This window comes from Paroedura picta, chromosome 3 (assembly GCF_049243985.1).
Source record: "Paroedura picta isolate Pp20150507F chromosome 3, Ppicta_v3.0, whole genome shotgun sequence".
Classification (NCBI taxonomy): Eukaryota; Metazoa; Chordata; class Lepidosauria; order Squamata; family Gekkonidae; genus Paroedura; species Paroedura picta.
Window position 1 is genome coordinate 35,963,145 of NC_135371.1, and position 14,966 is coordinate 35,978,110.

At 43.1% G+C, this 14,966-nt stretch overlaps 1 protein-coding gene across 2 annotated transcripts in view; it reads right to left on the bottom strand.

Moving 5' to 3' along the window:
• Positions 1–14,966, bottom strand: part of SRGAP3 (SLIT-ROBO Rho GTPase activating protein 3) — a 229,960-nt gene that overhangs the window by 127,682 nt on the left and 87,312 nt on the right. For both annotated transcript variants that reach the window (XM_077325275.1, XM_077325274.1), the window contains exon 2: positions 14,403–14,598. In XM_077325275.1, coding sequence (XP_077181390.1) covers positions 14,403–14,598 — 196 coding nt within the window. The remainder of the gene's footprint in view (positions 1–14,402; positions 14,599–14,966) is intronic.

A 14,966-nucleotide genomic window follows, 5' to 3' on the forward strand; every position in this document is an offset into this window, starting at 1 on the left:
TCCAAGTAGCAGGGCAGCATGCCCCACTGCTTCCCAAGTACACACATGGGACAAAATCCCCCAAGCTCACATGGACTGCCCCAGAGTTGTGCATGCAAAACTCCAGGGCAGGAAAGGTTCACTGCGCCTCACAGCAGCAGCAGGGAGGGACAGGGAACATGGGTATCCCACCACAAGATGGTGGGATAGCAAAATGCCACTATCCCATAGTGGGGGTATAGACATGCCTCATTTGGCTTCACATCACTGTGAAGCCAAATGGTATTTTATGTCCCTGCAGGGACACCATAGGTGCAGGGGTCGGCCCTCAAGGGCCCGGCACTTCCTTTATGCGCAGGCCTGGCTGATCTGGGCCTCTGCTGGCTGCCGTGGCAAAACAGTGAATTCAGAAGAATCCATGTTCCTTTGCTGTGGGCCATCTGAGGCCCTGATTTGGGCCAGGGCCAGGAGGGCAGCAACATGTATATGTGGGGATTAGCCCCACTGTCCTGTAGCTGCCAACCCAGGCTTTCTGTCCTGTGCATAATCGGTCTATGAAAAGGAAAATGAGCTCTTTCAGTACCTGCAGCTTCTTGCAGAAGCTTCTCACAGTCTAGTCTCACCCCATCATCTGCTTCATTTCCAAGAAAAGATGTTCCATGCTCACACATAGGCAAGTAAAACAAAATAAAAGATGCATAAGCCTCCCCATTCCAATAGGATTGCTAGTGCAGCATTTGTAACTAACAGAAAACTCCAGGAGGGAGGGGGGAGCACCTGATCAGCATCACACAAACAAGAAGTGTTGCCATCGCATTGGTATGATGCTTTAGGATTCAACTAAAACTCCAATCATAGATGTTTGAGTAAGTCCTAAGGAGGCAATAACATTGGTTCTAGTTCATGCCAGCAGTGATGACACCAACCCCCTCCCCATTTTCCCCCTACTGAATGGCAGTGGGGGGTCCAGGGTGGGAAGTCAACTACTGCAGGAGACTGGCTTCCCTACATACCAGTGTGGATAAGATATCTATTTTTTAAATTCACAAATATGTATGAAGACAGTACAAATAGAGAACACAGATACAAAATCAAATACATTATATCTGGAAAAGGCATATAAGGTTTCTTGCACCTTACTAATCCAAAACCTAGTAAATAATATACAATGTTCACGAAACTTATCAGAGCTATAAGAACTATTTATTTGTTATCACTGATAAGACCTGAGTTTTCAGAGCAGTGCCAAACATGATTAAACCAGCCGCTTCCAGAAAGCAGTTTTTTCCTGTTTGCAGCTCTGAGTAAACTCAGAACCGATTCTGTGTCCATGAAGGTTACACACTCTTTGACAAAACCTCAAGTTCAGGAAGAATATTACAGATTTTCACACCAATGTGCAGCTGCTTCTACAGGCAACAACAATATTACAGCGTTAATACCTTTGTCACTGAAGTTAACAGACTCAGAATAACTCTGCTTAAGACAGCACTGTAAATTGCTTAGGTAAGTTTAAATTGCTTAGGTTTTTCCTCTCTGCTGAAATCTGGCAGGGAGTCTTCTTTGAGTGCACATTCATAGCAACAGACCAATCCTTAAGATTTCAAATCTACCTGGGAGAAGTGATATTGGCAATTACATTTTATATGGTACCCAGCAGAAGCAACTGTAAGGGTAAATAGCTTTACTTCCACCAGTTAAAAATCCAACTCAGATTCTAGAGACACATATAACCAGTCCTGAAAACAACTCTGATTTTTGGCACAGCCCAAGTATAGAATGCTGGGCATATATTTCTCTGTAAAGAAGGTACATAATTTGGGAAGCCAAGTCAAGGCTCTTCTTAATGCTTCTAATGCACAAAAGGGAAAACCCCAAGGACTAAGAACTATTTTTCTGAAAAGCCTAGGTTCCCACCCCCATATGTGCCATCAAGAGGGAGAAGGATATCTTAAATCCACACCATGTATGGAATGTTGTTGTTGTTTTTAATTGTGCCTAACTTCTTTTTTTTAGGGGGATCATTTTATATTCAGAATCATCTGCCTTTCAGGTCAATCCAGTGGCCCATTCAAGATTAATCTTATGAAGTTTTCCCAATTGTGACTGTGCTCCAGGGAAGCAACCATCTGGGCCCATATCACTTAATTGCATGAGGCACCCACCTCTTGGAAGGCAGGCATTTATTCTGTGAATAACAACAGCTTCTTATAGTGAAGGGCTTTAAAAAGCTAAAGCTTTCTGGCCCCAGAATTTTTCCTATCTGCTAGGCTTTCTTTTCCTGCTTTTGGCTCCTTGAAGTCATGTTTCACATTTCAAGACAAAAACTAAGGAAAATGCACATGCAGCTTCCACCCAAGCATTATCCTCTAACGAAATGGCTACATTAAGACAGGCATTTGTTTGATAAAAGGCTGAGATGCTTTGCAAAGACAAAAGCACTCACAGAAGCTGGGTTTCTTTGCCAGGTAAGAGCGTGGATAGCTAGCATACTGCAAAACCTGATGTCAACCAGCTGGACCACTCAATCTGGGCCACAAGGTTTTTACTGTATTGAAGGTTTTGGTGATTTTAACTACAATTTAATTGTTTATATATATATAAACTGCTCCGAGGTAACTGGTTTAACAGGGGCAGTGTATGAATGTAAATTTTAAAATAAGTAAATAGAACAATATAAAAAAAAAAGTTCTGATCCTTTCTTGTACCCTCTGTTCTCTTGCTCTCTACTTCAGTCTGGGTCTCAAGCATCGTTAAAACCTCTTAGACACAGCTTTCAAAGCTCCCAAAAGTACCTCTTGCCATTTTCTGCATCTGCGAGTCTACAGAACTGAAAAGCAGATTGTTTTTTCCCATTATGACTCAAAATATGAAACTGTGCACTGTTCCACCCAACAGAACCCCAGCTGGCCCCTGGCATTAAAACAACTGCTGTTCAGAGGGTTTTCTTTTTATTCCAAATGCGATCAGGCCAACAACAAATGGTGAAAAGGAACCAGAGTCATGCAGTGGTGTAATTAAACTACTCTGCCATAAAAAAAAAAAACTTTAGAAGCAACTAAATTAGAGAGGAGTAAGACTTACACATAAAAGTTTAAAAGGCAAAGGTTAATTTTACGGTGTTCAGAATAATCATTTCTAATCTTCCTTGCCCTACTTATACACCTGCAGTCTCATCTTAGCACAGGACAAAAAACTCCCTTTAGCTACTTTTGCTTGGGGACTTACTAATAATTAGTTCAACATTCACAGTATGCTCCAGGGCCTGCTCAGTCCATTTGCCAGATGCTACGCTTATCTCCATCTGGCTGCCAAAAATGAATGGAGCCATATTGAGCCGGCTTCACTTTTCAGCTGCAACAGCCACCAGAATGGGTCGTGCTGCGATTTCTAGTCTATGAGGCTTTGGTTTTCAACACAACCTTTTCCACAATTTATTCCACTAGTTAACCACCTACCGCCTCAGGTTTTCCCATTTTACATAAACAGAAAAGTAAATATATTTTAAAAGATCACAGTAACAATCAGAACCCAAATCCCTAAACACAAGAAACTCAAACCTTAGCTATACATAGGTTTATTTAAATAAGCAATTCTAAAATTTTAAAAACCCTTAATTTACTAAGCCTGATTTTTAATGTAGTCATAAAAGTTTTTTAAAAACATAGGTTCATTTTTTATCATAATCTTTAATTACTTTGGGCTTTTGATTTTCCTATTTTACCTTGGAGTATTGGAAAGCAAAGCAAAAGCAATGGTAAACCACTTCTATTAGTCTCTTCCCTTTAAAACTCTTTGGAGTAGCCAGGAGGTATTCTGCACAGAGCCAAATAAAACAGTTTAATAAACAACCAGTTTTGACCGCTTTATTATATTACAACCGCTGTTCTGCATTGAATATAATCTGTTGAAAAACTATGTTGCAATGCTCTCTGCATGAAACAATTCATAGCCCTGCCCCCTGTAGTTTTGCCAACTCCGCTTTGTTCTCTAATGCAGTCACTAAGCTGTGTAACTAAGGAGCTTCTCTGCATGACTAATACAGCGTCTCAGGCAGGCAGGAGAGAAATGAATTGTTGAAAAGCATCTTTCAGAAACAACGCTTAAAAGATGCTTAAAGCACCAAAGAGGCAGTTCACCATACAGAGCAAAATCAGTTTTGCGGAGTAAATTCACTTTTCTGTGCAGAGATCAGAAAAACAACGATGTATTTAGTGAGTTTTCATCAGCTTATCCATCATGCAGAAGAGGCCCAGAAGTCATCTACAACTTGAAGGCACTTTACATGCACACATGACCACAAACACACAACTGCATGTCCAAGGACAAACAGCTTTCCTTAGTGGACAGCAGGCAGACTGGAAGCAAGAAGCCAGGATGAAAACAACAAAAGACAAGCTGGAAGCCGAAGACATCCCCTCCTAAGTAGCAAACTGTCCAGAGTGAGGGAGCACAGATGAGCTCTGAGCTTTATGTCAGTCTGTAATACTGACATAAAGTTCCGCAGGGCCTGTAAAACAGAGCTCTTCCGCAAGGTCTTAGGTTGTTGTTGTTGTTGTTATGTGCGAAGTCGTGTCCGACCCATCGCGACCCCATGGACATTGATCCTCCAGGCCTTCCTGTCCTCTACCATTCCCCGGAGTCCATTTAAGTTTGCACCTACTGCTTCAGTGTCTCCATCCATCCACCTCATTCTCTGTCGTCCCCTTCTTCTTTTGCCCTCGATCTCTCCCAGCATTAGGCTCTTCTCCAGGGAGTCCTTCCTTCTCATGAGGTGGCCAAAATATTTGAGTTTCATCTTCAGGATCTGGCCTTCTAAAGAGCAGTCAGGGCTGATCTCCTCTAGGACTGACTGGTTTGTTCGCCTTGCAGTCCAAGGGACTCGCAAGAGTCTTCTCCAGCACCAGAGTTCAAAAGCCTCAATTCTTTGACGCTCGGCCTTCCTTATGGTCCAACTTTCGCAGCCATACATTGCAACTGGGAAGACCATAGCCTTGACTAAACGCACTTTTGTTGGCAGGGTGATGTCTCTGCTTTTTAGGATGCTGTCTAGATTTGCCATAGCTTTCCTCCCCAGGAGCAAGCGTCTTTTAATTTCTTTGCTGCAGTCCCCATCTGCAGTGATCTTGGAGCCCAGGAAAATAAAATCTGTCACTATCTCCATTTCTTCCCCTTCTATTTGCCAGGAATTGAGAGGGCCGGATGCCATGATCTTTGTTTTCTTGATGTTGAGTTTCAAGCCAACTTTGGCACTCTCCTCCTTCACCCGCATCAACAGGCTCTTTAGTTCCTCTTCACTTTCTGCCATTAGAGTGGTATCATCTGCATATCTGAGGTTGTTGATATTTCTCCCTGCAATCTTGATCCCAATTTGTGACTCCTCTAATCCCGCATTTCTCATGATGTGCTCTGCATACAAGTTAAATAGGCAAGGCGACAGTATACAGCCTTGCCGAACTCCTTTCTCAATTTTGAACCAGTCAGTGATTCCATGTTCAGTTCTCACTGTTGCTTCTTGACCTGCATATAAATTTCTCAAGAGACAAATAAGATGCTCTGGTATTCCCATCTCTTTAAAAACTTGCCACAATTTGTTGTGCTCCACACAATCAAAGGCTTTAGCATAGTCAATGAAGCAGAAGTAGACGTTCTTCTGGTACTCCCTAGCTTTCTCCATGATCCAGCGTATGTTGGCAATTTGATCTCTAGTTCCTCTGCCTCTTCGAAATCCTGCCTGTACTTCTGGAAGTTCTCGGTCCACATATTGCTGGATCCTAGCTTGTAGGATTTTGAGCATAACTTTGCTAGCATGAGAAATTAGTGCGATGGTGCGGTAGTTTGAACATTCTTTGGCATTGCCCTTCTTTGGGATTGGAATGTAAACTGACCTTTTCCAATCCTGTGGCCATTGTTGAGTTTTCCAAATTTGCTGGCATATTGAGTGTAGCATTTTTACTGCATCGTCCTTTAAGATTTTGAATAGTTCAACTGGAATGCTGTCACTACCACTAGCTTTATTGTTGCTCAGACTTCCTAAGGCCCATTTGACTTCACATTCCAGGATGTCTGGCTCCAGGTCAGTAACTACCCCATTGTGGTCATCAGGGATGTTAAGCTCGCTCTTGTATAGTTCTTCTGTATAATTTTGCCACTTTTGTTTGATCTCTTCTGCTTCTGTGAGGTCCCTACCATTTTGGTCCCTTATCATACCCATCTTTGCATGAAACGTTCTCTTCATATCTCCAATTTTCTTGAAAAGATCTCTGGTCCTCCCCATTCTATTGTTTTCTTCTATTTGTTTGCACTGTTCATTTAAGAAGGCATTCTTATCTCTTCTAGCTTTTCTCTGGAATACTGCATTCAATTGGGTGTATCTTTCTCTTTCTCCCTTGCCTTTCACTTCCCTTCTCTCCTTAGCTATTTGTAAAGCTTCCTCAGATAGCCATTTTGATTTCTTGCATTTCTTTTTCTTTGGGATGGTTTTAGTTGCTACCTCTTGTACAATGTTGCGAACCTCCATCCATAGTTCTTCAGGCACTCTGTCTATCAGATCTAATTCCTTAAATCTATTTGTCACCTCCACTGTGTATTCGTCAGGGATATGATTTAGTTCATACCTGAGTGGCCTAGTGCTTTTCCCTACTTTCTTCAATTTAAGCCTAAATTTTGCAACAAGAAGCTCATGATCTGAACCACAATCAGCTCCTGGTCTTGTTTTTATTGACTGGATAGAACTTTTCCATCTTTGGCTGCAGAGCACATAGTCAATCTGATTTCTGTGTTGACCGTCTGGTGATGTCCATGTGTAGAGTCGTCTCTTGGGTTGCTGGAAAAGAGTGTTTGCTATGACCATTGTATTCTCTTGACAAAATTCTACCAGCCTGTGTCCTGCTTCATTTTGTACTCCAAGGCCAAACTTACCTGTTATCCCGGTTATCTTTTGGCTTCCTACTTTAGCATTCCAATCCCCCATGATGATAAGCACATCATTTTTGGGCGTTGCTTCTAGAAGGTGTTGTAGGGCTTCATAGAACTGATCAACTTCATCCTCTTCAGCAGCAGTGGTTGGGGCGTAGACCTGGATCACTGTGATGTTGAATGGTTTGCCTTGGATTCGAACTGAGATCATTCTGTCATTTTGGGGATTGTATCCCAAGACTGCTTTTCCTACTCTCTTATTGATTATGAATGCTACTCCATTTCTTCTGCGAGATTCTTGTCCACAGTAGTATACCTGATGGTCATCTGAATTAAATTCACCCATTCCTGTCCATTTTAGTTCACTGATTCCTAAAATGTCGATGTTCAGTCTTCTCATTTCTTGTTTAACCACGTCCAGCTTGCCTTGATTCATGGATCTGACGTTCCAGGTTCCTATGGAATAAAAATCTTTACAGCATCGGACTGTCTTTTCGCCACCAGTTACTTCCACAACTGAGCGTCCTTTCGGCTTTGGCCCAGCCGCTTCATTCATTCTGGCGCTACTCGTACTAGCCGTCTGCTCATCCCCAGTAGCATATTGGACACCTTCCGACCTGAGGGGCTCATCTTCCGGCGTCATATCGTTATGCCTATTGGAACTGTCCATAGAGTTTTCATGGCAAAGATACTGGAGTGGTTTGCCATTGCCTTCTCCAGTGGATCACCTTTTGTCAGAGCTCTCAGCTATGACCTGTCCGTCTTGGGTGGCCCTGCACGGCATAGCTCATAGCTTCACTGAACTACGCAAGCCCCCTTGCCACAACAAGGCAGCGATCCTTGAAGGGGGGTCTTAGGTTGAGGCCAGGGCAAATAAGTTCTGGGCCCCTGCCTGAGTTATCCCGCACATCAGGCAGCCCGGCAGCCCTCCTGAGTTGTTTTAACAAGCAGGGGAGTTGGGTAACCACCGGGGGGGGGGTAATCAGATTTTAATGTGGATTAAGTTTTTGTGGGATTTTAAAGATGACTGTGACCTGCCATGAGCCACTACATGGGAGTGGTGGGATATAAATCAAATCATAACATAAGGTTACAAAAAAACTGTCCCTGGTGTCACCCAATTCTCCATTCTGAGAGACTGAAACTTCCCCCAGTTTGCTGACCTGCATTGCCAGAGCTGCTAGCCAGGAAACCACCTGCAGTGTTGCAGTGTTCCCAATGCGTGATAGTAGCAGGTACAGCTTAGATTTTCAAAAAGACATTGTACACAGGCATTAGAATGTACACAGCAACAAGCATAAAGGGGGAACAGGACCAAATGACCTCACCCTGCATGCTTTTGTCATAATGTGAGTCCTTAGCCTACATACATAAACACATAAGAGCACTGCCCAAGTTGTGGAAAACACACATAGGCTGCCTCAGGCAGATTCATGACAACCATGTATAGGGCAGCGATCCCCAACCCCTGGTCCAGGGACCAGGACCGGTCCGTAGATCAGTCAGTACCAGGCCATGGCTCCTCCTTGTCCTCCTCCCTGGCTGCTGCCTCCGGGGCTGCCCTGCCACTCTGTCGCTGGCTCACCTTTGGTGCTCTCCAGCAGCCGCCATGGCTGGGGCTCCCCCTCGGCATGGCACTGCACAGCTGCTGCCGGCAGCACCTCCCAGCGGGCAACGGGAAGTCAGAGGCGTCGGCGGGAAAACTAGTGGAGCAGGGTCTCAGGCTGCAGCGACGTCCCCCGGCAAAAGACTACCCCCCTGGGCCTCAGTAAAATTGTCAAGCGTTGACTGGTCCCCGGTGAAAAAAAGGTTGGGGACCACTGATATAGAGTTTTCAAGGCAAGAGATGCCTGTCCCCATGTCACAACCCTGCTATTCATTGGAGGTCTCATCCAAACACTAGCCAGAGCTGACCCTGCTTAGATTCCAAAATCTGATGAGACCAAGCTACCCTGCATATCTTGGAGAGGCCATATGAAGAAACACTGTTGATTTCTTGTAGAAATACACCCAAAGCAAACAAAACCAATAGGCAAAAGGTTGTGTCTTCTTGAGATTTACTGAATCCTAAATAATTTTGCAACCAGAATAGGGTCCCAGGTATTCAATCCCACTTTTTATTGATTCTTCAGTGGTTGCAATTATAGTCTATAATGAAAGCAACACATTATGTAAAGTAACAAACTCATATTTTCATCTGCAGCCATTCGGGTTGCAAAATTATTTAGGATTCAATAAATCTCAAGAAGACACAACCTTTTGCCTATCGGTTTAGTTTGGAGAGGCAGCATAAAAATATTCTAAATGAATCAACATGCAAGATGGGTCCAGTATGCTTGAATGAGCAAATAAGTCAATGTGTATGGACCTTTCCTCAAAATTAAGTCCCACTGAACAGACTAGTAAGATTCCGAGTGGGTCCCTTTGGGACTGCTAGCTTGCCTCCCTATGGTCACCTCATTTACAAGGCACCACTGAAATGTCTACATTTGGGAAACCACAAATCAAGCCCAACTCACAGTACTATCCAAATGCAGGCTCCTAGGTTGGTTCTAACTACTGGTTTAATTCCAGTTGGGGAGGGGACTCCCACTCAGCCGGGCTGTATATTTAGACAGCAAAGAGAATCAGAGTTTGGTTCAATCTAAAAGTCATTATTTCCATTCCAGGCACTGGAGGAAGGAAGGAAGGAAGGAAGGAAGGAAGGAAGGAAGGAAGGAAGGAAGGAAGGAAGGAAGGAAGGAATGTTCTTGTGCTGAAGTTCACCCTTCCAAAAGAGTCCCCATCATGCTGTTCACTGTGTCACGCAATACAGCTAAAGTGAGAATGCATTATATATTCACCACTTTTCAATAAGGTTTTAGCCCAAAATTGATTTTAGGCTAAAAAACAATCTGATTTTTTTTAAGTAGCTTTATTCTGCTTTGTGAATTTCTAGTTATACTAATTGCTCACTTTGAAAAGTGGGTTACATCGTCTAGCAAAAAAAGACCCTTCTGTCTATTTATAATGTAAAATGAGGCAAAAGTGAGACGTCTCCTCCTGTTGTAGAATTTATTTATGAAGAATTCACTGGTGTACAACTCTATTTAGTCCACCCAAAATGTAAACACTTATGTAAAGATATGCCTTCAAGGCAGAATGAAATGAGACCTATTATATAATCTGTTCCCCTGAGCCTCATCTGCCTTTGAAGGCTTCTTGCCAAATCGCAGGGAAGGGACTCGCTGGCTAGTCCCTGTCCTAAAAATCAATTCAAGCCGGGGCACCGAAGCAGAAAACTGGCATACGGACATGGCTGCTTTTCCAGAAAGTTCTCCCCTTCCCCCGTACCAGTTCACAACCCTTTTTCGTTGGGCTTACCTACACATGCCATGCCATGCTCTGCTTGTCACTTCGGCTTCAGAACGTTACGCTCCCGACAGCTGTGACTCATTATGAATTCAAATCCCCATGCTTCTCCTTCATCTAAGGACACTTTCTAATGCTTATCCCACATGCGGCACTGCAGCCAAAGCTTGCATGTCACACAGATTGCCTTTACCCATTCTGGACTCTGCTCCCAGCCCATGAGGGTAATTACAAGATCGCTATCAATATAAATAGATTTTGCTTGTACAGATGGGCTTCTGTTGTGGCTTTACAGTACAAAATTATTGCTTGCTCAGAAAGTCAACATTATGAGGGACAATTTCAGGTCTGGTTCTCTTTGTATCAGTTTTAGTTGACAGAGTCTCACGTGTGTGTGTGTGTAAGAGGAGAGAGGGGTGAGCCAGCTAATTGGCAGCGCCAATAACTGCATTATCTCTGCAATGTCCACTCCTAATCAATATACAGTGATTGGTATCAACCTAGGACAGTCTTTCTCGACTTTTTTACCATTGAGAAAACCCTGAAACACCTCAGGCTTTGAGAAACCCCAGAAGTGGGGTGATCACACAGAATATGGTTGGGAAGCATAGCTGTGTCCACGCCCAACTGGGGCCTCCCCTTCCCATCCCCTCTTCAGGCCCATCACTGGCCATTTTGGAAGGGGAGGGGCAGGTCAACATGACCATATATGGCCATATCACCTACTAAATTTTTAACAAATTTGAATATTTGTTTTTATAATTTTAAAAATTAGAAATATAAAATAAAATATAAAATAAAATATAAAAATACATAAAAATTAATTAACTGCCACCCATTAAAGAAACCCTTCCAGGGCCATCAAGAAACCCTATCAAGAAACCCTTCCAGGGCCATCAAGAAACACCCTGGTTCCGAAAGCCTGATCTAGAAGAAACAAAATTTACAAATGGAGATACCAGGCATGATACAGCGGGAAGCTCGGTGCAAACCTAGTGAAATGAATGGGATCTGTTCAAGTGAACTTGTACCTTTTCCTCACTGGAAACTTCGCTCCTCTTGCTCCCATGCAGGAGCACAAATCTAGGAGGGACAAGGTGTACTGCGCCAAATGCTCCCTGTGTGGGAGCAGGAAGAGGCAGGGCAATTTGCCCCATCTCAAATTCCAGCCTGAAGCCTAGCGCAGAGCCTCCCGTGCAGAGACAGTGGTATACTCAGTAGCATTCACACATTTCAATGTGGCATGTGTAAGATAACTTCCCACTAGATTATACCCACTTTACATAATATGCCCATTGAGCCAGGATGACATAGTGAAGACCTTATCAGATTCAGGAAGCCTGGGTTCAAATCCCTGATTCACCATGAAGTTCACTAAGTAATCTCAGGCCACTCAAGTGAACCATTCTCATGGAGTTATTGTAAGGATATAATGGGATTACTCTAAGCAGCTTCAAAGGCCATCTGTGATTAAGGCAGGTTAAAAAGATGATGAATAACATCCTTGCTTTTGTGGGTGTTATGTTTACACACTAGAGAGAAGCCAAAACTTTAGGAGCAAAATGGACACCAGTGCTAGTTTTAGTTATCTTAGATTCTGAAGCAGAAAATGTAACTGATATATATATACCTTTTGGCACCCCATACGTGACTGTGTGCACATCCACATGCTCCTACTGCTAGAACAAAGCTCTTTGTCCTGTGTTCAATTCTGCCTCCCTCCCCATCTCTACCACTCCCCCTGTAGCCTCCAACACAAATCTCTGTCTGTCACAGCTTTAGATACAATGGCCCTTGCTGCAGAGTCTCTGCAAAGTGTTCAGAAGTGCCCTAAGATATAAAGAAACCCTGAGGCCACAGTTTGACTACTTATCTGAACCCAGAAAATTTAAAGTCTGCAGAATAATAGTAAGCAGAAGGAGGATCCTGCATTGTACTCATTAAAAAGCCAACACTGTGCTGTCCCAATGAAAAAGTTCTACATGGCCAATACAGTGCTACACCTGCTGATAATGTGCACCCTCGCTGGTAGTGGTGAAAAGTATTATCAAGTCACAGCTGACTTATGGCGACACCACAGGGTTTCAAGATAAGCGACATAAAGAGATGGTTTGCCATTGCCTGCCTTGGTGTAGCACTCCTGGAGTTCTTGGTGTTGTCTCATCCAAAAACTAACCTGGGCCAACCCTGATTAACTTCAGAGATCTGATAAGTTTGGGTTAGCCATCTCTATCTGAACTAAAACAAAATACTGGCAAAACAGGATATGTCTGCAATGAAAGAGCAAGGTGATTGTTTAAAATTCCCCGCAGAATGCTGTCTGGAAATGTTATTACAAACTAGGCCTCAGCTGATAGACCACACTGCCCCAAGGGTCCAACCGCCACCCCAACATGTCCCCCTCTGCTTGTTTCCCTCCCCCAGCCCATCTGAATTTTAATGTTTTATTGCATGAACTGTACATATTTTTAAAAAGCACATTTCTTAAATTGTATCGTCCACCTGAGACTCAGCCAAAAAGCCAGTCTATAAATTATGTCAATAGGCAAACAGAATAAATGCTTCTTTTACAACTTCAACCATGGCTAAAAAATTAAATCCAGGGCCTCATAGACAAACTAAATGAAAAGTATGTATGAAAGAACCAAGAGTCTCCATGCTTCATTTCTGTATCCTGCTGAAAGTCTGGCATCTATGCAAGGTGCAAATAGGATGGAAAGTGCACCAAATCCCTCCCCCGTCTGTGGGTATTACAAGGCAGCATGAAAAAGGGAGCTCCAGCTGCTCTAATTAACCGTCTTTTGGTAAACTATCGAACACATCCCATACAGACCCCTCATTATTCAGTTAATTCTGTATGTATGAACCAATCCCATTAACACCATCCAGGCCTTGAAATAAACTGCCTAGTTTAAATACCATGCTGTTAAAGAAAACGTCCAAGAAAATGCAGTAACCCAGAGCCAAAAGGGATTACACCGTTCCAAAATGGATATCTGTGGCCATTACAATTCTACAGGGTAGAATTATTCTCACTCTTGCAAAACTAGTTCATGGAAACAGGACATCCACTCCTCAATGTCATGGTAATATTTTGGGTGAAGCATAGAATCATAGAGTTGGAAGGGGCCATACAGGCCATCTAGTCCAACCCCCTGCTCAACGCAGGATCAGCCCTAACCATCCTAAAGCATCCAAGAAAAGTGTGTATCCAACCTTTGCTTGAAGACTGCCAGTGAGGGGGAGCTCACCACCTCCTTAGGCAGCCTATTCCACTGCTGAACTACTCTGACTGTGAAAATTTTTTTCCTGATATCTAGCCTATATCGTTGTACTTGTGGTTTAAACCCATTACTAGACCAGCAGCTCAGAGCAAAGCATATACAATTCAGAAAAGGTTGTCTTAAACTATCAAAAAGAGTGCTTCTTGAGAGTTGTGGCCCTTCACACGAACGATACCAGCAATGCAAAAAGAGGAAAAATTTTCAGTACTTCATGGTAAGAATGACTTGTTGTCCAAAATGGGGGGGGGGGGGGAGAGAGAACACAAGAAAGGAATAAACAGCACTGTCAAAACTGGAATCAGTTGGAGAGCTGCATATTAATGACCTCTTTTCTTGTGCCAAACACATCTGTATGTGGTTCATTTAGAGTTCAGAACCTCAAAGGCAAGCATCGGAACATGACACACCCTAAACAGCATCCATCATGCCTTTCCAAGACTGACAGCCAAGATGAAGGCTGGAAAGCCAGAGTTCCTAATAAAGAATCCTGAAATAGAAGTTAAGGAGGGGAAAGGGAGCAAAAAAAAAGCATAAATTACTTCATAGTTTTGGGACATTACAGTTTGAGGCCTCTGTAAAATCAAACATCTCTAGCATTCATATGATGCCTGGAAAGGTTTAAAGCAACACTGAACCAGGGAGACTACTTCCATGAAGTGCAGCTTCTTTTAAAACGTCCAGCCTCAAAATCTAAACTTCTATTGGTAGAGTTCTTTCCATAAAGAAATATGGCACATGAGTTCGGACAAACCACAAGACTTCTCCCGACCAGAATTATGAGGCACAATATTGTAGTCCATGGACATCTGGAGAGCCACAGTTCTCCCCCCCGCTACAACCTCCAGAGTCATCAGGAAATTGCATGCTTACTTGAACTGGTGGTGTTCTCTGGAGCTGCGAATCTTGGAAGAAAACCTTTCTGCCAGTTTTTCCAGGTTCCTAGAATACTCCAATTCAATCTCAGCCTTTCTGCGAAAGAACTCCTGGAGGTCTTGCAGGAGCTGCAACCGGGATTCAGACTGCTGTTCCAGGCATTTGAACTGTTCCACCAACTGAGTTCGAATTTCTGGAAGCAGAAAAAAGCAGGGGGAAAGGAACAGCATTATAAAACAAGCCTGAGAAGAGTCTGCAAGATAACATACTTCATGTCCTCTGTTATTCTGCTGACCAATGTGGTCCTCCCCTATCATGACCATGAGTTAACAGGATTCCTAAAGAGAATTGTTAAAATCCATTAAATTCCTGACTATGGGTGCAGAAGAGGCAACTGAATAGTGTTTGTATGATGCCATTGTGTTGGAGAATATTTTCAAAGATGAATATTTTCAATGATGATTCAGAAATCTTTTCCTGCAGGGTTTTGGGGCGGGGTCTTTAACTGATTGTTTAGCGTGGAGACTAGTTCTTAAAGCCATTCATTAACATTTGCCTTTT